Source organism: Gopherus flavomarginatus, chromosome 2 (assembly GCF_025201925.1).
Source record: "Gopherus flavomarginatus isolate rGopFla2 chromosome 2, rGopFla2.mat.asm, whole genome shotgun sequence".
NCBI lineage: Eukaryota > Metazoa > Chordata > Testudines > Testudinidae > Gopherus > Gopherus flavomarginatus.
Window position 1 is genome coordinate 54,678,671 of NC_066618.1, and position 24,925 is coordinate 54,703,595.

Below are 24,925 nucleotides of genomic sequence, written 5' to 3' on the forward strand. Positions count from 1 at the left end.
TGTTAGTTAGGGAGCTGTGAAAGAGATGTGGTCTTGCAAAACTCAAGAATCTATGTGGAAATCTATCCCTAACTCAGAGATATCTACCAGAACCATTGTTCTTTTCTCCAGCCTCTCCACAGTAACCCTACTGTCCTCACCTCAGTCCCAGCTAGGGTGACCAGATAGCAAGTGTGAGAAATCGGGACAAGAGGTTGGAGTATGACGCACCTATATAAGACACATCCGTAAATATCAGGATGGTCCCTATAAAATTGGGACATCTGTTCACCCTAGTCCCAGCTGATAGAATAGCTTCTTTTTGCCAACCTCCTCACATTGCTGCACATCAGCAGCTACAGAGGGGAGCCATAAGGAGTTATCCCATCCCAGACAGTTGATTAGAAATTTACTGAGTCTGAAGTACAGTATGCCAGAGAGATAGACTACTCCATAGCTCCACCTTCTGCTTCCTCTTCCTTGAATCACCACAAAGTTCTGATCCTGGGATACTCAGGAAGAGGGGCTACTGAGAGGTATAATGGAGAACCAGAAGAGTATTCTATAAAGATGGTGTTCTCCATAATAACTACTCTCTCCCTACTGCACTAGCTCTGGATTCCCTCTATGCATAATAGTCACAGGAACAAACAGGTCCAAAGAAAAATATCTTCTCAGAAAGATGAAATCATGAAAGCAATACGGGGAGAATCTTAAAAATGCATCAGGAACACATTTAAAAACTCATATTTCCTCATAAAATTGTTGAAAATGAGAGGACTAGATTTCAATGTATACTTAGGCTATAACTGGTTAAAAATAATGAACCCACACTTTGGGGTACAATATTAATGCTTCCTGTAATCCCATTGTAATGTTTGGTAATGGGAGAACATATGTATCTCCATTTATATTACAGTCATCTATCAGGATTACAGTGATGTAGATACAGCCTCTAACTTGACACAGAGGGATAAAAACAGGGAGAGAAATAGTATCTCCCCATCCAAATAGTTCTTTTTAGATGTAAAATGCAGTGCCATCTGTCACATACGTAGGGAGGGCAGATTAAACAACAACAAGAAAAAAATATTTCCCATAACTATGTTAACTCAGAAATGTATTTTAAAAATGCAATATCCTCAGGTATTCAGCTGGGGGCAGGAGGGACTAAATTTTTCCCCTTGAAAATGCAAACACCTAATTCATCCTTCAATTCTCCCCTCTGAAGGAAGAGGAAAATGTTCTGTTCCTTTTCTCTTGTTACCAGTAAGAACACCAGGACATTTTCTGGTTTCCATTGTTAAACATTTATTTTTTACTAATTAATCCAATCTCTTATTTTTCACTGTCACTTTCTAACTGTACCCTACTTCTGCCCAGACCGTAGTACGAGTTGAAAACTTAACACAGCTTCTGGAGATCATGCACATGCCTCTTAGAAAAAAGAATGTTTCAGCTCTACTGATGTGCCATGATAACTGCCCTCTCTATCTTATAAACATGCACATACTGAGTGACCATATTGTACATGCTGAGGGCACATTTTAGCACTGCTATCACATGACCTGATGTCACTTACATTGTAGCACAGCCAATTTAATAATTGTCTGGCGGCTGACATGCCACCTTAATCGAGTAAGAAAACACAGTGTAGATATTACAAAAGGAAAACAGCAACAACAAAATGGAAAATTCCTCTTTTTATCCTGGATGTTACATTTACTGACCTTTTTCACTCATTCTGCTATCACCTAATATTCACTGACATAAAATATATTTGATAAAAAATTTTGTCAATAGAAAATATTTAGAATTTGAATTTACTATTACAGTGGATATTGTTAAAACATAAAAAAATACTAAAATGATGTAATGGCTTTGCCACAGTACTTCTTATAATCAAAATGTATACCACAGTACATTTAATACGGTATCATCACAAATGTTTTCCCAGAAAGTACCCACTGCACTGTAACAGCACAGCATTTCCTGCCAAATAGCAGTAGGTTTCTGCAGCACAGTTTGACAGGTAGTTTGAACATTTTCAGGGTTCATTTGTTAATGTAGTCATACTGAGAATGATAAGGACCAGCGAACACAAATGTATTGATCATAACCAAGCACAGTTGCCTTCTACAATTAAATAAACCAATCACGTCATCTTGGTTAAAAAAGAAAAAGAAAGTTTGATGACAGTTCCATTGAGAGTAAAATCAATTTTAGGCATGGGACTAAGTCAGATCAATATATCAGGCCAATAGGCCACTTTTAAACAGAATGAGGTGAGGGAAGATAAAGTGCTGATGGTGCTATAAGGAAACAAAAGACACAGTGCTGCTCTAAAGGCTTATATCACTTGAAAATTTCTAATGTATTTATAAAAAATGTTTGGCAAAAACACTAAAGTTATTTTATAAGGTGCCTCAAATTCTGATGCAAGAGATTTAGACAATATCCCAGTGACAACAGGTTTTGCCAAACCAAAATACTCTACAGAATTTCTATGAGAAAAATATATTAAAGAATATTTTATAGATAAAGACTTACTCCAATTAGTTTCTATAAAATGTAATAGAAATTCCTTAAAGTATAACAGAGATTGCATAAAACTTGCTTTGACCAAAATTAGGAAAATTCTTACATAATTTTGAAAAATAGCAACTATGCCAGACATATTTTATAGATCATTCCTTTGAAAATGCAATCTGTTTTTTAAAATTTGATGGAGGACTATAATCATATTATTTTTTCATTATTGGTATTCACCTAACTTTTAAATCCGTCAGGTACAGGCAACCAGAGCAGCTGCTGGAACAAAAAACGTTCACATGCCTCTTTACTGTAACTATTGACTGGATGCAAGGTTTCAAGTATTTTTTTCCCTACAATAAACCCCAAATCCCTCACATCAGTGGGATAACAGAACCAAGGAATGGTCATGGAGTGTCACTGAATTTAAACCAGGCTTAACTAATTCCTAGGGATGTGCCTGAAGTCTGATATTTGGATTTGAACTAGATTTGGACTAAGGATCCTGATAGTCAGGGTTATTCAAATTTGAGGAAAAATGTATAAAGGAAATAACAGGGAAGATCAGAACAAAGTTAGCCATTGGAGAGCAGCTCCCAAAATGCTGGCAGTATTCCACTAATTTCTACAGACGACGTTTCAATCAAGTGCCTAAAGTTAGGTTCTTAAATTCACATTTAGGCTGGTGAGCCGCATGCCAAAGGTTGCCAATCCCTGATCTAACCCTTTCCCACGTCACTCCTATACATAGAAAAATCCTTCCTGGACTGGGTTGCAAAGCCTTGATCCAGTGAAGGATTGAAACACATGTGTAACTCTGAGCATATAGGTATTCCCATTGAAGTCATGTGCTTAAGTGCTTAGCTAGATTAATTAGACAAGGTGGATGAGGTAATATCTGTCATTGGACCAACATTGGTTGATGAAAGAGAGAAGCTCTTGAGCTTAGTGTCTAAGGTGGCTGTCATCACCTCATTCACATCCCTCCTGAAGACCCATTATCATGACATACACAAGAAGTGAGCCAATAAGACATTTTTCATTATTGTGTATTCATATTTAGTTATGTTTACTTAAGAAACCCAAATTACTTCCAAATTACATGCAGATTACTTCAAGTAACCATATAGTATTTTTGCTGTTTGCCTACTGTTTTATAACTCTCCTTTAATGCCTCAAGTTGTTTCAGTAGAAACTCAGAATTATGAACACCAGTGTTACAAACTGACTTGTCAACCACACACCTCATTTGGAGATGGAAGTACACAGTCAGGCAGCAACAGAACCCCCCGAAATGCAAATTCACAACTGTATTAAAGGTAAATTACTAAAAAAAAAAAATAAAGATTTAATTTTTTGACAAGGCAAGAAAACTGTTTCTGTGCTCATTTCATGTAAATGAAGATGGCTGAAACCAGCATTTTTCTTGCATAGTAAAGTTTCAAAGCTATAGTAAGTCAATATTCAGTTGTAAACTTCTGAAAGAACAACCAGAGCATTTTGTTCAGAGTTACAAACAACCTCAAATCCCGAGGTGTTGGTAACTGAGGTTCTACTGCAGGGGCGGGAAAACTTTTTGGCCTGAGGGCCGCACGGGTTTCTGAAATTGTATGGAGGGCCGGTTAGAGGATGATGTGCCTCCCCAAACAGCCACATGTGGCCTGGCCCCGCTTCTCATCCCCTGGTACCCCCCCTGGGACTCCTGCCCCATCCAACGCCCCCGTTCCCTGATGCCTACCCCCCAGCTTTCTGTCCCCTGACCATCCCTGGACCTCCTCTCCTAACTGCCCCCTGCCACCCCATCCAACCCCCCACTCCTTCCTGACTGCACCCCTGGGACCCCTGCCCAACCCAACCACCCTTTCTCCCTGTCCCCTGACTGCCCCTGGAACCTCTGCCCCTGACTGCCCCCTGCCACCCCATCCAACCCCTCCTCACATTCCTAATGCCCCCCCCGGGACTCCTGCCCCATCCACACCCTCCTCTGTCCCCTGACCACCCCTAGCTGCCCCCTGCCACCCCATCCAACCTGCCCTCTCCTTCCTGATCCCCTGGGACCCTTGCCCCCATTCAATCCCCTGGTTCCCCACCCTCTGACTGCCCCAACCCTATCCACTCGTTCACCCCCTGACCACCACCACCGTGAACTCCCCTGCCTTTTGTCCAACACCTCCACTCCCTGTCCCTTTACCATGCTCCCTGGAGAACCAGTGGCTGGTGGTGCGGCTGCACCAGGACAAGCAGTGGCGCAGTGAGCCGAGGCTGTGGAAGAGGGAGAACAGTACGGGAGGGGCCAGGGAGAGCCTCACAGACCAGGAGGGTCCTGCGGGCTGGATGTGGCCCACGGGCTGCAGTTTGCTCACCTCTGATCTACTGTATGTTGTAAGATTTTGGTGGGGGATTTTGTCCTAGCTGTACTTTGAGGCATTTAGCTCAACTGTGTGTCATGGAAGAAGCAGCAGAAGAAGAAATTGATAAACAGTGCATGTTATTCCAAACATCCCAGCTATTCAGTACAGTAAAAACACAAAAAAACTGACTAGATGTTTGCCCTTTACTATTTTTTTTTTAATTTTACCTTTCCTTCCTTGGAAATAGTTTATAAATTCCTGCAAGTTTTCTACAGGCTTTCCTACTTTAAACCAGTCATTACAATCAGTATATCATTTAGAACTGGTCTCCTGTTTCTCTTTTGGGGTTTTAATATCCAAAGAGCACTTCATGGCTCAGGTCTGTTGTGATTACAATACTACCATTATGAAATGATGTATATTATTTTAGGGATTTTCAAGTTACCACTACAGTGGTCATCTTATGAAATCAGATAAAGAGAGACATTACACTAATCAGAACTCAACACAAATTATAATCTGAAAGAAAGTTGTCTGTTACAGCTATCCCCCTATTCCATTTTGTTTCTTACAGCTGTCCCCATACTCCATTTTGTTTTTGTTCTCCTCCTGTGGCCGCCCTTCCCTGGCTGTTAAGTTGTTTAACAGGGCCACTGCCCTTCTCAAAGGGAGAGCCCCTTAAGTTGTTTACCAAGAGCCATTGCCCTTCTCAAAGGGATGGCCACTTGTGCTGCGTGCTAAGTGGGACCACTGCCCTGTTCAAAGGGTTAGTCCTGTTATCACCTTGTTGAACCTGGGCTTGGTGTAGGGCAGGCAATGTCCAGAGCTGCAAGACCTATTGTGTTTTTAAGATCCTGGGCATGAGTCATAGGCCTCATGTGCTTTTGAGTCACCTATTGCACAGGACTCTGCCCAGGCATGTCTCTGTGCTCACCTGCAGTTTTTTCCTGTGCCTCCTCCCCTGTGACAGAGGGAGCCTATCAGGATTACTGGCGGGAAACTGCCTAAGTTTGCCTTTAAAAACAGACATTTTTGAAACAAACATCAGAAAGGTTCCTGCATTGCTGCCTGGTCTGATCAGCCAGGGGTTTTGGGGGGTCCTTTCTCCGCTCTTGTTTTATTTTTGAGCGTAGCCCTGGTTTTTAAACCCTCCCCCATGAAGAACGAATTGCTGCCTGAGAGATCTCCTGATTATCAAGACCTTACCGAGCCCTCCTTGCTTCTTCTGATGTTGTTGCTGCTTCTGCCTTTGCTGCTGCCTTGGGGACTGGTAAGAATCCCTCTGTGAAACTTTCCATACTTTTATTTTATTACTTTAGCTGCTGGCTCTGTTTCCCCAGCACACAGACTCAAGCTAAACCTTGGTCTGTGTCTTAAAACCTCTTTTAAACTCTGCGGTGCTTTGCTGCTAAAAATAAGCTCGTGCCGCTGCTAAGCTCTGCTGCCTGCTTTCAGCTGTATCCACTGCTGCAGCCACCATCCCTTGGCTTCCTTGGGGGCTGCCTTGGGAGCTGTATCCTGGGCACATACCACTCTGCCCTCTGTAACTTCCCCATAGCATAAGGTGCACCGTAGGTTTTGCTTTTTAGTTTAATAAGTCATAGTTTGATAAGATTGTAGAGCTTGTAAGTTTCACCTGCCTTCTTGTAGTTTGCTGTTTTGTTGCTCTGTATAGTTGCTTGTTATAGTTTGCTTAGAATTGTGATATTTGTTGTTTTGCCTAGTCGTTGATTAAGATAGATTTAAAAAAGCCATTGCCTGGTTGTATTCTGTACCTGTTTTATTACTTTGTATAAGCTGCTTGTAATTTATATAAGTTTGATTAAGTTAGAGGATAGATAAGGTTTTTACTGTTTGAATTCGTCTTCCCGCTGTCCCAATCTCTCCCTGAACTTTCCCGTGTCTGTTTTTCCCCCGCTCCAATCTCCCCCTCTGTGTACTTCTCCGTGTCTCCCTGTTGTAACCCCTTGCTGCTCCCCCCCCTTGTGTAACTTCCCAAACCCTTTGCCGCTTCTTTCCTTTTTTTTGGGTGTCCCTCTAGCCCTTCCTTACACCTCTCTGCTGCCTCTCCCTGTATCCCCTGTGTTCGTGCCCCCGCTCCTCCGCTGCCCCTCCCCTACCAAAGATCACCATCACACTGCTCCGTTTGTCTTCACCCCGCTGCTTCGCAACTTCCCTGAAGTGCTCTCCGCTGCTGCAGGCTGTTTCTTCCCTCAGCCATCTCCCCCATTCTCCACGTGCCTTCCCATTGCTTACACATTCAGCGCCCTCCCCTCTCGCTGCTCCCAGACTCCCCTTAAGTGCGCTCCAGCTGCTCTTGTTTCCCGTACCTCCAGCCCGCAGGCTCCTGAAGACTGCTGCTCTGGGCTTCAGAGTCTCTCGCTGCTTGCACCTGCACTCTCTTCTCCTCAGATACCACTAATCACTCCCTCCGCTCCCTCCTCCTGTTTCTTGACCCAGCTTTTAGGAACACTCTTGCTATCATAGCCTCACAAATTAAGTCAGTAATTTTCTACATTGCATAATTTCACTTATCACCCATATTGTATTATTGCACCGGGACTCACATTTTACTTGTGGTTATAACACCCCATTAGTTGCCTCCATTTTTCTAATATACTTTGTATACCATTTTTATATAGAAGCTACCAGTTTATTTTGCATTTTCTTTTGGGTACGTTTTGCATTCCACACTGTATCTAGAGTTGTTCCTATATAAAGTTAAGTTGCTTATTGACTGTACTGTATCCCATTGCACTGAATCCCACTTACTGTACCCCACTGTTAAAACTCCCTACACTGTTCAGTAAGAAGAACCTCCCCATCATTGTCTATTGTAAACACCTTATACACCCCATCTCATCGCATTTCATCATTAAATTCCCACCACTTCCTTTTCCCTTTAATAAAGAAATTAATTGGCACCCCAACTGTGTGGTAATTGCTCCCCAAGATCCCATATTCCTTCAGGAAGGGACAAAAGTAAGGTCAGACAATCAAAAGCTTAAGGCTGGAAAAATGAGAACAACATTTCAATTACATCAAGCCAGAAGAAATAACAGGCTGCTTTGATATTCTCCATCTATCTGCATATTATTTTCACAGGTTCATAGCTCAACAACACTTAAAACAATTTAACTTCATACAGTCTGCCATAACAACATAAATACAGCATATGCCAAATGAAATAGAGCAGCGTTTCTCCAGCTAGGGTTCGCGGAACCCTGGAGGTCTCCAAATGTACTTCAAGGGGTCCACGGACTCCGCTGATCAACTTAACTCCTCTCCCTCCCTCTATCTCCTGGAGGCTACTGAAGCCATGACAGGAGATTTTAGGCACTAAAACTCCAGCAGTGCAGCGGGGTTAAGGCAGGTTCCCTGCCTGCCCTTGCCCTACGCCGATCCCAGAAGCGGTTGGCACATCCCTGCGGCCCCGGGGCTGGGGCAGTGAGTCCCTGTGCACTGTCCCCACCCCAAGCACTGACTCCGCAGCTTCCATTGGCCTGGAACTGCAGCCAATGGGAGCTGCAGAGGCAGTGCCTGCGGGTAGGGACAGCATGTGGAGACCCCCTGACCCCTTGCCTAGAAGCCACTGCCAGACAGATGTGCCAGCTGCTTTCGGGAGCTGCCCGACATAAACGCCGTCCGGCCAGAGCCCACATCCTCACCCTTCCCACACCCAAACTCCCTCCCAGAGCCCACGCTCCTCATCCCTCCCTCACCCCAACCCCCTGCCCCAGTCCAGAGCCCACACTCAAACTCCCTCCCAGAGCACACACCCCTCACCCCCTCCCGCATCCACCCCCCCTGCTCTATCCCAGAGCTCACACCCAAACTCCCTCCCAGAGCACACACTTCTCACCCTGTCCTGCACCTGAAACCCCTGCCCCAGCCTGGTGAAAGTGAGTGGGGGAGAGTGAGCGACAGAGGGAGGGGGGATGAGTAAGTGGGTGGGTGGGTGGGCTAGGGGAAGGGTGGGGCCTTGGGGGAAGGGGTGGTGTGGAGGTGGGGCCTGGGCTGAGAGAGGTCTTAGAGGTCCCCCAAAATTTTAAATCAAAATGGGGGTCCTTGGGTTGCTACAGTTTCAGAGGCGCTGAAATAGAATGATATATAACTACATAGCACCGACATAAATCTCTTTGTGTCTGTACACATATTTTCCTTTGAATACACATAAATTATTCTCATAAGGTTTCAAAACTGATTTGTATTTAATTCCCAAATGAATACATTTAAATATTATCTTTCTTGCATACATTTTGTATAAATTTGTACTTTAAGTACCCATTCTAGTTATTTCACTAACATTTGGAGAAAAGAAGAAGTAAAAGAGATTTAAAATGCACACCCAAAAGCAAGGAATTTCAGCAATAAGGCTGTAAATCCAGCTTTATGATCCATTCTTAAATCATGCTATTATGCCTTTTTCACTTGTTTTCACAAAGGCATGATTTAAAGTGACAATGGAAAGGTTGAAAAGCATCAAATCAACTATCTTTAAAAATGAAGGTTTTAAAGAATTCTCCACAATTGCTACTGTTTTTTTATTAGGATGGAGCCTAGAAGCCACACTCAGGACCAGGTCCCCATTTTGGTGGGCGTTACACAATCACAGAACTAAAGATGGTCCTTGCGTCAATCAGGAAATACTGATCAGCTCTGCCTAAAACAAGCATGATCTGCAAATGTGGGTTATCTCATCAAAAACATATGCAGGATGTTGGGAGTGTCCATAATGGGAACCTCACAGTTAAACTCTTTGTGCTTTGATAGAAAAGACAAGAATATTGTTGCTTTACCCCCCAAAAAGCATAGAAGTCCTAGGCCAGTGCAAATACATCCAGTTATCTCCGCAAAGCCATGTGATTGAGAGCTCCCACCCTATATTTTTTGAAAAGCACATACTTAATGCTTGAAACCAGGTAACCAACTCCCCACCCACGACTTGTTACCCTGCAGCCAAAGATGGGACAATACTCTAAACGTCATTATACACTTTCTCAACATTAATTCTGTATGTAGGCAAAAAGCATATTTTCAATTAACTGCAACTCTGTCTCCAAAAGCAGTTGATAAATTAGAAGCAAAGGTCCACTACATCGTGATCCATAGTTGATTGCAGTGGTTCCCAAACTTTTTTCTAAGGTAACCCACTAACTGCATGTTCTCTTTATTTGCAACTCATCTAAGGTCCAAATTCAAGGGTGTCCAGAATTATAGGCCAGTAGCCTTTTCCTCTTCTGCTTTTGTTTCCTCCTCAGCTTGCTGAGGGGACACCACCACATTCCACCTAGCACCACAATTCTAATCCTACCACCTTCCACCCTAATCCTAATCCCAGCATCAATGCACAGGGGAAATTTAGAGAGCGAGTCACAGCATGGCTCCTATCGCATGGGACTGAGCCAGGCTCCCAGCTCCAGGCGTTGCAGCCTGGCACTCAGGGTCACAGCACCACTCAGGTCATGATAGAGGGGTGGCAAGGCCAAACCTGAGGGTGTTGCGACCCCATGCACTAGACTGCAAATTCCAGAATAGGGAGCCATGACTAGCCCAATGGCACAGGAGCCGCACGGTGGGGGAGCTCAGTCTCCAACATTTCCCTGCCTCACTCCCTGAGGCTTCCCCTCCACACCAGGTCTGCAATCCATCCAGAATCTTCCTGGACAAAACACTGATTTATTGCATCACACAGATGTAGCTTTAATTTAATTTCATTTTTTTTTAAACAGAAATCAATGTATTACTCTTCCAGATCAACTGAGAGGTGATGAGGCACACAGTATTTTAAATCAGTCCACCAAAAGAAACTATATTATGGCATACAAATGCAAAGGCATCCGTTCTATTCCAGGTTTTATCAAGGATGTTCACTCTCCTAATGCTAAGCTGAAAAACAAGAAGAATTGGGTTGACTGAATTAAAAAAGATCTTTAATCAGCATAAAAATAAACAAATTTTAATCTGTTTTATATCAGTTCTATAATCACAAAGCTTAAAACAGCACTGTTCATTGAATTACTACAATCCTTAAATAAAAGATAATATATATAGCAAAACTTGTTACCTACAAATGTTTTCACAATCCAGTATTATGAAATTTTTATTGCCATTTGTTATCATATTTAAGAGCTTTCAAAATACTATATTATCTCATCAATGCTTCCAGTAACAAATCCTTAATTACATCAAATGTCCCATAGAGAGAGTCAATAACTCCATATGGGTAGATAAATCAAGTATTTGGTTACAACTATCATGTCGTATGTGTTTTCCTTTAGAGAACCCAACCAAACAATGTTTCAGCAGCGTTCTGTATTAATGCAACTTTAAATGCAGCATGGCAGTCAGCCAAAAGCTGTCAGCCAGAAGAGAACATTCTTAATCAATTCCTTAATGATTTTATCTAGGAAACTTATCTCCAGAAACAATGACTAATGTGCACATAATCTCAGTTCCTGTAAGTCAAGGGTAGCAACCTATGGCAGGAGCTAATTTTCAGTGGTACTCACAATGCCTGTGTCCTGGTCACCGGTCTGGGGCGGAGGGCTCTGCATTTTAATTTAATTTTAATTGAAGCTTCTTAAACATTTTAAAAACCTTATTTACTTTATATGCATACAATAGTTCAGTTATATACTATAGACTTATGGAAAGAGACCTTCCAAAAATGTTAAAATGTATTACTGGCACGCAAAACCTTAAATTAGAATGAATAAATGAAGACTCGGCACACCACTTCTGAAAGTTTGCCAACCCCTGCTGTAAGTAGACCCCTCCTATAAGTAGTTCCCTGCTGTAAACTGAAGGTAACTGTCATTAGTTCCTGAAGTTTTCTACAGTTCGACTGGAGACTGTAGAGGCCAGTTTCTGTTATGAGTTCACTTATACTAGTACAGAAAAAACTCAGTAATTCTGTGTAACTGAGCTCTGAATCTGACCCAGGGAAACTTTATAAAAATGACAATTCAAATTTCTGTAAGATGGATGTTTTCTTCTTTCTTCTTCTTTTCTTTTTAAATAACCAGCATGAACAAAACCACACACTACTTATTTTTTCATCCTATAATGCTGGGCCAATATGTATGATTGTCTGAATGACAAAATGTAGAAGCAGCAGCAGAGTCTTCATACACTAAACATGCTTACAAAGCTTCTGCCTATTTTACCATTATTCCCCATTATGGAACTAAACCAATGCTCACTGAAATCAGTGGAAGTCTTTCCATTGATTTCAATGGGATTTGGATCAAGCCCTAAATGTATAGGAGCTAAAAAGGTTTCAAACCAGTAAAAATATTTTAAGTGTAATCATTACAGTACCATTTGCATACAAAAAAGATTAATGGACACCATAAAGAAGCATTTCACATCCCTTTAAAAGAAAACTAACTGGAAATGGTACAAAGTAAATGGTAATAGATTCAGACAAAAGGCAGAAATCAGTCATGAAGCAATAGTAAAAATAAAACAACAATACAATGAAAATTTAAGACTGCGTGTGTCTTATCTTACTATCAAAGAAAGTACCTTACAATGTCATGAATAGAAATTAAATACATCAGAGAAATCATTACATTAAAATAGTAGATTTAAAGAGTAAAGTAAGAAAAAAAGTTTAAATATTTAGAATTGTCATGTAGCTTAGGCTTGTGACGAGTTCAGTCACAGAGACCTCCTTGGGACTGTCACCTGATGTGCTGAAACTACCTCTGAGCCCAGTTTCTTTGCCAGCTTGGGACTCCAGAACCCTGTCTTGTTGAGCCAGACACACAAGCCTGCTGCAATACAGACCCAGGGTCTGAACCAAGCCCCCAAAGCTGCAGACTTAACTGAAAACAGCTCAGTAAGTACTCCTGTCTCCAGCACCCAGACACCCAACTCTCAATGGGATCCAACCCCAAATAAATCCATTTTACTCTGTATAAAGTTTATACAGGATAAACTCATAAATTGTCCACCCTCTATAACACTGCTAGAGAGATAAGCACAGCTGTTTGCTCCCCCAGGTATTAATCACTTACTTTGGGTTAATTAATAAACAAAAGTGATTTTATTAAGTACAAAAAGAAGGATTCAAGTGGTTTCAAGCAATAACAGACAGAACAAAGTAAGTTACCAAGCAAAATAAAACAAAACACGCAAGTCTAAGCCTAATACATTTAAGAAACTGAAAGAAAATTGACCTGAGTTCAAGTATAAATACTATCAAAATTCCTTCACATTAATGTTGTATACATAAATATCTGAGCAAATGGAATTTGATAGGGCAATTCTGCAGATGCATATAATAAGATACTAAACTTTTCACCTCTAGCTCACTTGTAGGTCTAGCTTATATAAGTTTTTATTGAAAATGGCCTGGGTAAAATGAGCAGGCAATTTCAGTCAGTAGCCAGAAACACATCACAGAGATCATCACCATAACTGGTACTCAGGCGGCCAGTTTCAGTAGAAACTCCAAGGATTGAATGGACACTATAAATAAACTGCTTTTTTTCTACTATTTGGATGTATCTATGCTAGGGAATTTTGTAGCCATTTTTCAGGAGTGAGGCCAGCAATGATGGAAACTCTAGTACAGACCTACAGGGTATGACAACATGATGGTAAAACTGATTGTGCCCTATTTATACTAGAATTATGCCATTAATAGCACTGGTGCATCTGCACTTGTACCAAAAAAGGTTTAGCAATTTTTCTAGTGTAGACAAAGCTTTCACAGGCTAAAGAAACATTTGATGCAAAAGGTTGTATTGACTGTGCTGTGCCTGATCTGTGGATAAATATAGAGGAATTCACTTTACACCACTGTCACACTGGCTCTTATCAACTGCATTAAATCCAGTTAAAATTAAATGCATATCTATTTTAAGAGATAAAAAAGATAATCTACAATAATGTTATTTAATCTCTGCACACAAGTTTAACATTTAAGTAACTTTGCTGTTCATAAAGGTTAATCTCCAGCACAGAAAATTCTTCACCCCTCACCACAGACATCTAGCAAAATAACCCATATGAGATAAAATTTTCGATCAGTCTTGATCTAATTTTGCTGCTCTTGCATGAGAAAACAGTTTTCCTGAAGCAACTCTTTTATAAGTAGCACTGATACAAAGTCTGAGAATCCAAGATAAATATTTTGAAAGCGTTCCTTGTGACAGAAAAGGGCTGAAATTCCATTTTTATAATACAGTACATCAAAGTTCATTATAATCCACACAGTGACAGCCTGGAGTACTGATTGTCAGATTTTTTCAGCCTGAATGAAAATTTTGATTACTGCAATCCACTGTGGAAAGAGAATGACAATAACAGGCCTCCAGCAGTAACACCCAGTGATAATCTATTGTCTTGTATTGTCTCAAAGGCTGTAATGACTCCTATCTTTGCAACAAATGGAATAAACTCATCCTAATTATATGAAACACTCCCACAAACACTGCTATTTGCTTCTAATTGTAAAATAAGAGCCCTCAAGTTGAAACATGATATTCCAGCTAATTGTATTTCATTCACATTTAATGATGCAAGAATCAACAAAAAGAGAAGATACTGATATGTTTTATGGTATGGCTTATGATAAAACCATTATCTTACCATGCAACACATGTTCCTAAATCTAAAATATCAGCTCCTTTCACTGTGTAATGCAGAAGCCTAAAGAGAAATACATTTACATTTTAAAGTACTTAAGCCCCTTTGACCAATTCCTCTGTTGCAGAGGTTGATTTAAGCTTTGGCTGTTTAATTTGAGTTTGTCACATTCAGCTTTAGATGGGGAAAGCTGGATGGAAATCATTAAAGAAGAGTAAGAATTTTTAAGCAAAAAGTTTTGTTTAATTTTGGTTCCAGGCTGAAAACTTTCATATTGATTTAATATTATTCCTAACGTTGTTTCTTCTCCATTGTGTCATTCATAGCTGCAAAATTTTTTAAAGCTCAGTGTGCGCTTTTTAGGTTACATAAGAGTTAGGCAGCTAATTCACAAACAACCATGAACTTCCATTGATATAGTCAATGCACACTTCCCCAAGCAGTGTGAGAAAATGTGTAGGGCATGGAGCTGGTTCTAGAGGCATCCACCATAGTTAGGTGATGGGTGGGGCACCCTGGAAGCCTCAGAGGACGTGGAGGTGTGGGGGAAAGGGGAAGGTATCTGCAGGCTGCTTGGGGTGGCAGGATGGGGGATATCTGGGAGAGGCTAGGTCCAGCAGTGGGCCCCTCACCTTCTGTTATAGCATCCACTTGTTGCTTTGCCACACTGTTCTTCCCCTACCCTTCTACCAGAAAGGGAGGTAGAGAGGCTGCTTGCATAGAAGGCACCACAGCAGCCACTGGTGGCCAGGACGAGCAGCTGCAAGCAATTTCTGCAACCCACCTGAATGCACAACATTTCAGGCGGATGCAGGCAGGCTGCATTACAGATCCACTTGGGAGAGTATCACAGGAGATGCATGATACTTGACAGTCTTGGTCATTACATCATGCTGCTTTACTGTAGTCACACAATTTAAAAAAATATGTATAAAATTGAACTAATTCTCAGGTCCAAAGTGATGCAGTGTATCTTGGTGGATAAACATCATTAAACATGTAAAGCATGAGAATGGCTACTACTGAATACTGAGGAGAAATATTCATAAAACTTCAAGTACGTACATTAGGTATCAGCATGGACATTAAAATTAACCTTACCAGGAGAGCAACATGCAGCATATAAGAGGAATCAGAAAACCACGGCAAAGAGATAGTTCCAAACAGCTGTTACCTAAGCAGAAGAAAGTCAGCGCTGGAGTACAATAACTGGGGAAAACTCCCAAGTAGCCCACCATGGTAGCATTTAATTTCCGAAAGGAGAAGTACACGCAAATGAGGAAGTTAGTTAAACAGAAATTAAAAAGTACAGTGCCAAAAGTGAAATCTCTGCTAGCTTCATGGAAACTTTTTAAAGACATCGTAATAGAGGCTCAGTTTAAATGTACACCACAAATTAAAAAAATATATAGTAAGAGAACCAAAAAAGAGTGCCACCGTGCCTAAACAATAAAGTAAAACAAGCAGTTAGTGATAAAAGGCATCCTTTAAAAACGAAAGTGAAATCCTAGTGAGGAAAATAGAAAGGAGCATAAACTCTGGCAAGTGAAGCATAAAACTATAATTAGGAAGGCCAAAAAAGAATTTGAAGAACAGCTAACCAAAGACTCAAAGTAACAGGAAACTTTTAAGTACATCAGAAGCAGGAAGCCTGCTAAACAACTAGTGGGGCCACAGGTCGATTGAGATGCTAAAGGAGCACTCAAGGACAATAAGGCCATTGCGGAGAAGCTAAATGAATTTTTTGCATCGGTCTTCATGGCTGAGAATGTGAGGACAATTCCCAAATCTGAGCCATTCTTTTTAGGTGACAAATCTGAGGAATTGTCCCAGATTAAGATGTCTGCAGAGGGGGTTTGGGAACAAATTGATAAATTAAATAGTAATAAGTCACCAGGATCAGATGGTATTCACCCCAGAGTTCTGAAGGAACTCAAATGTGAAACTGCAGAACTACTAACTGTGTCATGTAACCTATCATTGAAATCAGCTTCTGTACCAGATGACTGGAGGATAGCTAATGTGACGCCAATTTTAAAAAAAGGCTCAGAAGCCATCCTGGTAATTATAGGCCAGTAAGCCTAACTTCTACACCAGGCAAATTGGTTAAAACTATAGTAAAGAATAAAATTATCAGAAGCATAGGGGAAGAGTCAACATGGTTTTTGTAAAGGAAAATCATGCCTCACTAATCTACTAGAATGCTTTGAAGGAGTCAACAAGCAGGTGGACAAGGGTGAGCCAATGGATATAGTTTACTTAGGTTTTCAGAAAGCCTTTGCCAAGATCCATCACCAATGGCTTTTAAGCAAGCTGTCGTGGGATAAGAGGGAAGGTTCTCTCATGAATCAGTGACTGGTTCAAACATAGGAAACATATGGTAGGAATAAATGGTCAGTTTTCAGAATGGACAGAGGTAAATAGTGGTGTCCCCTAGGGGTCTGTAATGTGACCAGTCCTATCCAACATATTCATAAATGATATGGAAAAACAGGTAAACAGTGAGGTGGCAAAATTTGCAGATGATACAAAACTGCTCAAGACAGTTAAGTCCAAAGCAGACTGTGAAGAGTTACAGAGGGATCTCACAAAACTGGGTGACTAAGCAACAAAATGGTAAATGAAGTTAAGTGTTGACAAATGCAAAGGAATGCATATTGGAAAACATAATCCCAGCTATACATATAAAATGATGAGGTCTAAATTAGCTGTTACCACCCAAGAAAGAGTTCTTGGAGTCATTGTGGATACTTCTCTGAAAACATTCATTCAATGTGCAGCGGCAGTCAAAAAAGCTAACAAAATGTTGGGAATCATTAGGAAAGGGCTAGATAATAAGACAGAAAATAACATATTGCCTCTATATAAATCCATGGTATGCCTACATCTTGAATATTCCATGCAGATGTGGTTGCCCCATCTCAAAAAAGATATATTGTAATTGGAAAAGGTACAATTGGAAAAGGTACAAAAATTGGGAACAAAATGGTTCGGTGTATGGAACAGGTTCTGTATGAGGAGAGATTAATAAGACTGGGACTTTTCAGCTTGGAAAAAAGATGACTACGGGGGGATATGATAGAGGTCTACATGACTGATGTGGAGAAAGTAAATAAGTAAGTTTTATTTACTCCGTCTCATAACACATGAACTAGGGGTTACCAAATTAAATTAATAGGCAGCAGGTTTAAATCAAACAAAAGTATTTCTTCACACAATGCACAGTCAACCTGTGGAACTCCTTGCCAGAGGATGTTGTGAAAGCCAAGACACTAACAGGATTCAAAAAATAACTAGATAAATTCATACAGGATAGGTCCATCAAGAGCTATTAGTGTCCCTAGCCTCTGTTTGCCAGAAGCTGGGAATGGGCAATAGGATTGGACTACTTGATGATTACCTGTTCTGTTCATTCCCTCTGAAGCACCTGGCATTGGCCCCTGTCAGAAGACAGAGTACTGGGCTAGATGGACCATTACTCTGACCCAGTATGGATGTTCTTATGGTAAACTTTCCATCAGGGCTGGTCTTAAAGACATGTCGTGCAAACGATGGCTTGGATCCCTACTCTATTTGTGGCACAGCTGCAATTTCCTGGCTGCCCCTATGCTTTCTTACCAGCAGCAGGACTTGAGGAGAAAAATTCTCACTGTGGAAACCTGAGGCTTTGCTCTAGGTTCGGACTCCTGATTGCCATCTTTTCTGATGCTAAATATTGCATGCTGTGTAAAATGTGTGTGTAAACTTGGATGCCACTGTGGGTGTTAATTAGAACTGTTGGAAATATCCATGAGCTTTCTGGGGCCCATTTCAGATGGACTACAAGTCATATTTCTAATATTTTCCAAATTTTAAGTAGACTATTTTAATCCTTTTTTTTTTAATTTTTTTTGAAAAATAACCTTTTTGACTTTGAAGAAAGTTTTCATTTTCAGAAATAAAATGTTAAGAAAATAAGGGTTCTCATCATTTTGCGTGCTTGGTGGACTGGTTAGACAGGGTGAGAGACAGAAAGGGGAAGAAGGAAAAAGGATAGAAACATTTGTTAAAACCAAATATTACTAGTGGAGAAGGGGATTGAACATGTAAGCACACCTTGGATCTATAGAGAAAAGAGGGTAAATGGAGCAGGAGAACCAGAGAGAGCTGCCAGTGCCAAAGGAGAAGGAGCAGCAATGACAGAAGTGCAGGAGGAGCAGAGCTGGAGGAATTAACTTGTAAACAGTATGTAAAGTTCCTAGGAAGCCACATATTGTTACCTGCCACCTCTGCAGGTGGTGATGCAGGGACATGGCTCCTGTGGAGTCACCCTCAGTAAAAGTGCCAAGTTTAAAGCTCCCCAGCTGTGGCTCAGGACCCTCCTGATAAACAAGAGGAGCAGAAGCTACTGCATCCACCTCCTGGTTTCTCAACCACACCTGTAAGCTGCACCATGGAGGAGCTCACTTCAGAGAAGGTGAGGAGGCCTTTCAGGAGGCGGAGATGGCCACTGAGCAGCTGAAGGCAGCCCTGAAGGAGAAGGAGAAGGCAATGACAGAGAAAAACAGAGTAGTGTCCAAGTAGGAGAATCTGGTTACGAGGGAGCAGGCATCCTTCCAATGGATAGCAAGATGCAGGGCTACCCTTTCTCCTTTGGATTCTCCGGGATTCTCTTCTACAGCATCAGGACTGTCACTGAGCCTCATACAGGAGGCAGGTCTTATTGATCATGAGGACAGTAGGGAGAAGGAGATCTGCTCCTGCACCATCTCCTTTTCTTCCTCTCTGGAGGAGGAAACTTCTGGGAGGTGGAGGTGGTGAATAATGTAGTAAAATGAGTAACTAGATGATTTAAGAATCTCTCTTCTGTACTGTGTCTTATTTATAGGTTTAAAAAAATTGAAAAAAAAGAGTTTGAATGACTAGAGGCTGTTATAACACTACATTTACATTTATTTAGTGACATCATGCCATCTTAGACCATTTCTGTATTGACCTGTTACAGTCAAGTATCCCTCATACAAATTCCTTCTCCTATTCTGACATGGAATATGTTTGACTTTGGATGTCTGACTGTTTCTGTTAAACACGCACATCTACAGGAAGAAGCAGTCACCGCTGCTCATCTGTAGAAGCATTCTCAGCTGGACACATACCATCTGTACTCTGGCAAACCTGAATGTGGTTGAAATGCACACTTGTCATAGTATCTTTCCCCAATCTGAACCTTAGAGTCCAAAAGTTGGGGTACTAGCATGAATTCCTCTAAGCTTAATTACCTGCTTAGATCTGATAAGCAGCCACCAATCAGGAATTCCAGTGCCTGATACACTCTGGTCCCCCCAAAACCTTCCCTGGGGACCCCAAGACCCAAATTCCTTGAGTCTTACAACACAGGGGAATAAACCATTTCCCTCCCCTTCTCCTCCCCTCCAGGTGTTCCCTCCCTGGGCTCCTGGAGAGAGATACAGATTCAAGCTCCGTGAAGCTCCGTGAATCTAAAACAAAGGGATCTCACCCTTCTCCCTCCCTGTTAAGTACAGACTCAATTCCCTTGAGCCTCAACAAGGGGAAAAAATCAGACAGGTCTTAAAAGCAAAACTTTTAATAAAAGAAAAAAAGAATAAAGAAAATCACTGTAAATTCAAGATGGAATATTACAGGGTCTGTCAGCTTCTAGAAACTGGAGAAAAAGCCTCCTCCAGCAGAAATATAATTTAAAATACTTCCAGCCAAATACACATTAGACCTCTACCAGCCAGATACACATTTGCAAATAAAGAAAACCAATTACAAAGACTAAACCGCCTTTCTACTTGCACTTACTACTTGAATAGAAAATTAGAGTCTGTAGTACGTCCAGTCACTCTCAGATCCCAGAGAGAACAAAGCCAAACCCAAAAAACACAAACAAAGGCTTCCCTCCACCGAGATTTGAAAGTATCTTGTCTCCTGATTGGTCCCCTGGTCAGGTGTTTGGTTCCCTGTTTGTTAACCCTTTACAGGTAAAAGAGACATTAACCCTTAACTATCTGTTTATGACAACACTAGCATGCATTCTGTTGCACTTATTGTAAAGCCTGCATTAGGCCTCAAAACACACACACACATTTGCTCGGCCTGATCCATGGCCAATTACATTATCATTTAGTGATAACATGCTTTCACAAACCTGTATCGCACACCTGGCAGACATTATCCTGTGACAGCCAAGAAGCACTCAAAAAACTTCTTCTCCCAGTGCTTCCTCTTCACCTCACAAAATATACAATTTCCCTCTCTCTTTCTTTGGAACATACACAACTACAGCAATGAGTAATCACCACTCCCCTCACTCAGAAGCAGTGTCTGTGCCCACTGTCCAGCCTCTACCACAAAGACCAACACAGAAGTCATACTCCTCACCGGTAATAAGAAAAATGCACTCACATCAGCAAACTATAGGTGTACACTATTTATCAACAAACTAAGCTGATCCGCAACAATTTAGAAAGGTTCAGAGAAAAATAACAGGGTTAATATCTGAAAACAAATAACCCCAACCCTCCCAACTTAAATTCTGTCCTAAGTTCCTCACAAAGGACCTGATCCAAAGCTCATTCAAGCCAGTAGGAAGAAACCCATTGACTGCAGTGGCCCTTGGAACAGGGTTAAACAGAGCAGAACTGCCCTCTCTGTAAAAGGTTAAGGTTAAGTGATACTTGCTCCCAGATATATTATAGTTACAATAATCCAGTTAAGGGACAGGAAAAGTTACACTGTTTAATCACATACTAAACTGATCAAAAGTTACAGAGTAGCAAACAAACTCTACCCTCGGCCCACAAAGAAAAAAGAAAAGAAAAACAAACAAACAAACCTAAAATCCAATAAAATGAAAACCAGGCTACTCTTTTTTTTTTTTTTGCATATTCTACTGATTTTTTAAAAAAAAATAGAAAACATCAACATCAGAATTGTTAAGCAAAAATGTTAATTTCTGACAAAATTTCACCAGAAATTTTTTCATACAAAACATCTTAAACAGTTCTACCATTATTGTCAAGTAAAGGCAGAAAGGGAGTATCTTGGATGAAGGAGTGTTGCTGTGCAAGGAAGATAAGATGTAAATCATGTTTTTGTGTCATGCTACATCATTAATCTCATCCTGGGACATAAAAACTGTTAGGAACTAAACACGCAGTTCTCTTTGCTATGCACACTAAAATAAAAGTTACACTTTAATTCTTAGTTTTCCCAGTTGAGCCCCAAATTCAACTATGAAACAAAATCTAGGGCCAACGCTCAAACCTAGATACAGAATCTGTATAACTAAACAACTCTAATTCCCCATGCCCAGTATAATTACAAAACAACATTTGATGCTGCTGCTAAACACTTAACAGGTGACCTCTTGGTTAATCCTATATATGGTACTTACAGGTCTCTGCTCTACTGTAGCCAGTACAATTATTTTTAATGTATATGCAGCTCTGAGTAGACTACAACATTACTAACAGATAACAAACGCTATCCCAACATTCATATGAGAGCCTTTTGTAGATTAAAATATTTTTTTAAGTGCATAGCTTTCAAAGTGAGTTGTTAAGACTTAATGCTATGCAAAGTATTTTTTTCTTTCTTTCATAAAAGATAATTGAATAATAGTGGTATTCTTCTTGCCTGCTGTAATTTATTATAGCTAGAAGGGCAAGCGAAATGAGGCAGGCTGATGCATGTCACAGGCTGTCAAACCAACTTCATAGCACACATCATACTTTGTTTTTTAATATAAAGAGATTATCTAGCTCCTAGATATTTCCAGTGGCAATGCACTTTACTTTGCTCACCCTTAATATTTATTTGCATTTGGACTCAGTGGGACAAATTTATCAGTGGAATTACATAAGGGAATTCAATGAAGTTACAATGGGAAGAATTTGACCCACCAGGCAATAACTCCCTGTCTTCCTGTTCATTTTTTGTTTACTGTTTATTTTCAGCTTCCTTTTCTCAGGAGGCCACTCAAGAAGCTTCATCTGAAAAAAATCTATGGAAAGAAGAACCCAGTGCTACATCAGTTGGTAGCCACAACATATGTGGCCTGTGTAAAGAGCAATCAATTCTAATCAAGAGGCTTTGTCTCAAAGATTGACTAACCTGAGAGAAATAAGCAATGTTACATTTTCACTCTGAATCTGTCTCCTCAGAACGAGTGAGTGACTTAAACCATACATTTGTTGAGCAAACATCTTACCATCACTGTTGATGCAGACCACCTCTGGAACTTGAGTGCCAGGCCCACATTGCTTCTCATTGTCTGGTATGCACTCTTCTAGTCTCACTATTTGCCATTCATAGCAAGAAGGCTCCTCACACGGGATAGCTTCAAGCAAATGAGGGCAATTTCCTGTCCCTCCAGTGCCTCCTGTAGGTTCATTTGTGATGGACCGCTTCCTTAATTTAAAACCTGAAGTGAGAGTAAAACCAAAAAGATAAAAAATATAGTAATTAAATATAAAAGGTAAAATGAAAGCATTTGTATTTGCCAAAAGCTGAGTGAAGGGTTCTGTCTTTCTTCTGTAACAATCAACAACATATTTAAAGCAATAAAGGAAGCTGCGTTCTTTAAGTTGCAAAGATAGTAGATGTCACCAGCTGTAGGAAACAGTTCACCGAAACGGAGGCTTGGAATGTGTCATGGTTACAAGACTAGCTGTGCTTTCGACCCCTTTTTGTCCCTTTGAAGTGCATCCCTTAGGTATGAGGCCTGGGTTCCGGCACCTCACTCTGACTGGACCATGTGGTCCAACCACGCTTTCTTAGGTTGGGTCTCTTGGCTAACTCCCCCGCCCAAAAACACACTTTTTTCCCAGCCTGTATTAATTTAGCAGGCTCAAATGAGTTTGACACCTGCAAGCCTCCAGAAGTCCACAACAGTGGTTGATTACAAAAACAACAAGGAGTCTGGTGGCACCTTAAAGACTAACAGATTTACTTGAGCATAAGCTTTTGTGGGTAAAAAAACACTGAAGAAGTAGTTTTTATCCATGAAAGCTTATGCTCAAATAAATCTGTTAGTCTTTAAAGGTGCCACGGGACACCTTGTTGTTTTTATGGATACAGACTAACACGGCTAGCCCCTGATACTGGAGTGGTTGCTTAGTGACTCAAAACAGTTTCTTCAAATCAAAGCACTTGTTGTATCACACAAAGGTACCAACCATGCATAACAAAAGGTTACAACAACCAATAGTCCTATATGCACATTTCCCTTTACCTACACCTTACATCTTTCCTTGCAAGTATTTGTAAGTTCCCCTCAGGCCAACTAACCCCCATCTCCAGTTGGGAGCAAGAGTGCGCTCCTCATAGCATGGTCTCTCTGTCTCCATGTGTCTCAGTCAGTCTGGGTGTCAGTCTCAGTCTGCTGACAACCTGCTGCTCCAGTTCTTTAGGCCAACTTCATTAAGCTTCTACTATTCCCTGTTATCCTGGGTTTTTGACCCCTCAGACCCACTCCCAGACTGGCTGCATCCAGCCATTCTCCCAATTAATGGTTTTCCCATTAATTTCTTAAGGAGTCTTAGTATACTATATCATAGCACCTTAACTTTCTTGTTTCTTTTCTTGTTGGTTTCTCTATTACAGCTTACTTTGATTTAAGTGTCTGCCTTCAGGCAGGATAACAGCACACTGGGCATATGATCTTTATAAAAAAAAATACTACGTATAACTCCCTCACTCTCCACAACATGTAAATCAAGAAGGAGACTGTTTTCAAATATGTTTATTTGTAAATGTTAATTCCACATAGATAATTTGGGTTCAACAAAGAGTTTTTTTTTAATTTATCATGATTAATTAATTAATTTAAAAACAATGTATTTCAGTTCATCTTTATATTTTCTAAGATTGCTTCTGGAGTTGTGCATGATTTGTGTCCTAAAGAGGCATAGAGATTCTGCAACAGAGGCCCTCTGGTTTGACAAAAATGTTCAGAGGAGTTTTCTACAAGTGTAGCTACTGGAGGCAACTGACAATACAACCGGTGATTCTCTAACTACTGAAAGCCCATGACTGAAATATGTGTTGAGGAGCCTGTTCCCACTTCTGACAGTGTACCACGCGGATAAGGAGATGTGGCCTCTCTGAAGAACTGAATTGGCTTTGAGTTAGCAGGATGTCCAGTAAAAATAGCAAGAGATGCCTGAGGAGGAAGAATCTCTGACAAGAGAGCTGAGAGAGGAGGAAAAAGCAAAGAATGAACAGTGGGGTAGGAAGAAAATGAAGCAGCAAGGGGGAAGGTTAGAGATGAAACAGGAAGGGAAGATGAGACAATATGGAAGGGAAAAGCAAGAAGCAGAAATAGGAGGAGAAGGGGAAAGGAAAAGGCTGGCAAAGGCACATATATGATTAGACACAGGAGAAGAAAAAAGGGTATGCAAACTGTAAAATAGAAAGCAGGGGAGATATGAATAGATAAGAGAGGGAATGAGGGGTGA

General features: G+C 40.8%; 1 protein-coding gene across 1 annotated transcript in view; it reads right to left on the reverse strand.

Annotated features, from left to right (window-relative positions):
* The window catches only part of THSD7A (thrombospondin type 1 domain containing 7A), a 562,828-nt gene that overhangs the window by 153,336 nt on the left and 384,567 nt on the right, over nt 1–24,925 (reverse strand). Inside the window, exon 8 of the mRNA XM_050938787.1 lies at nt 22,678–22,890. Coding sequence (XP_050794744.1) covers nt 22,678–22,890 — 213 coding nt within the window. The remainder of the gene's footprint in view (nt 1–22,677; nt 22,891–24,925) is intronic.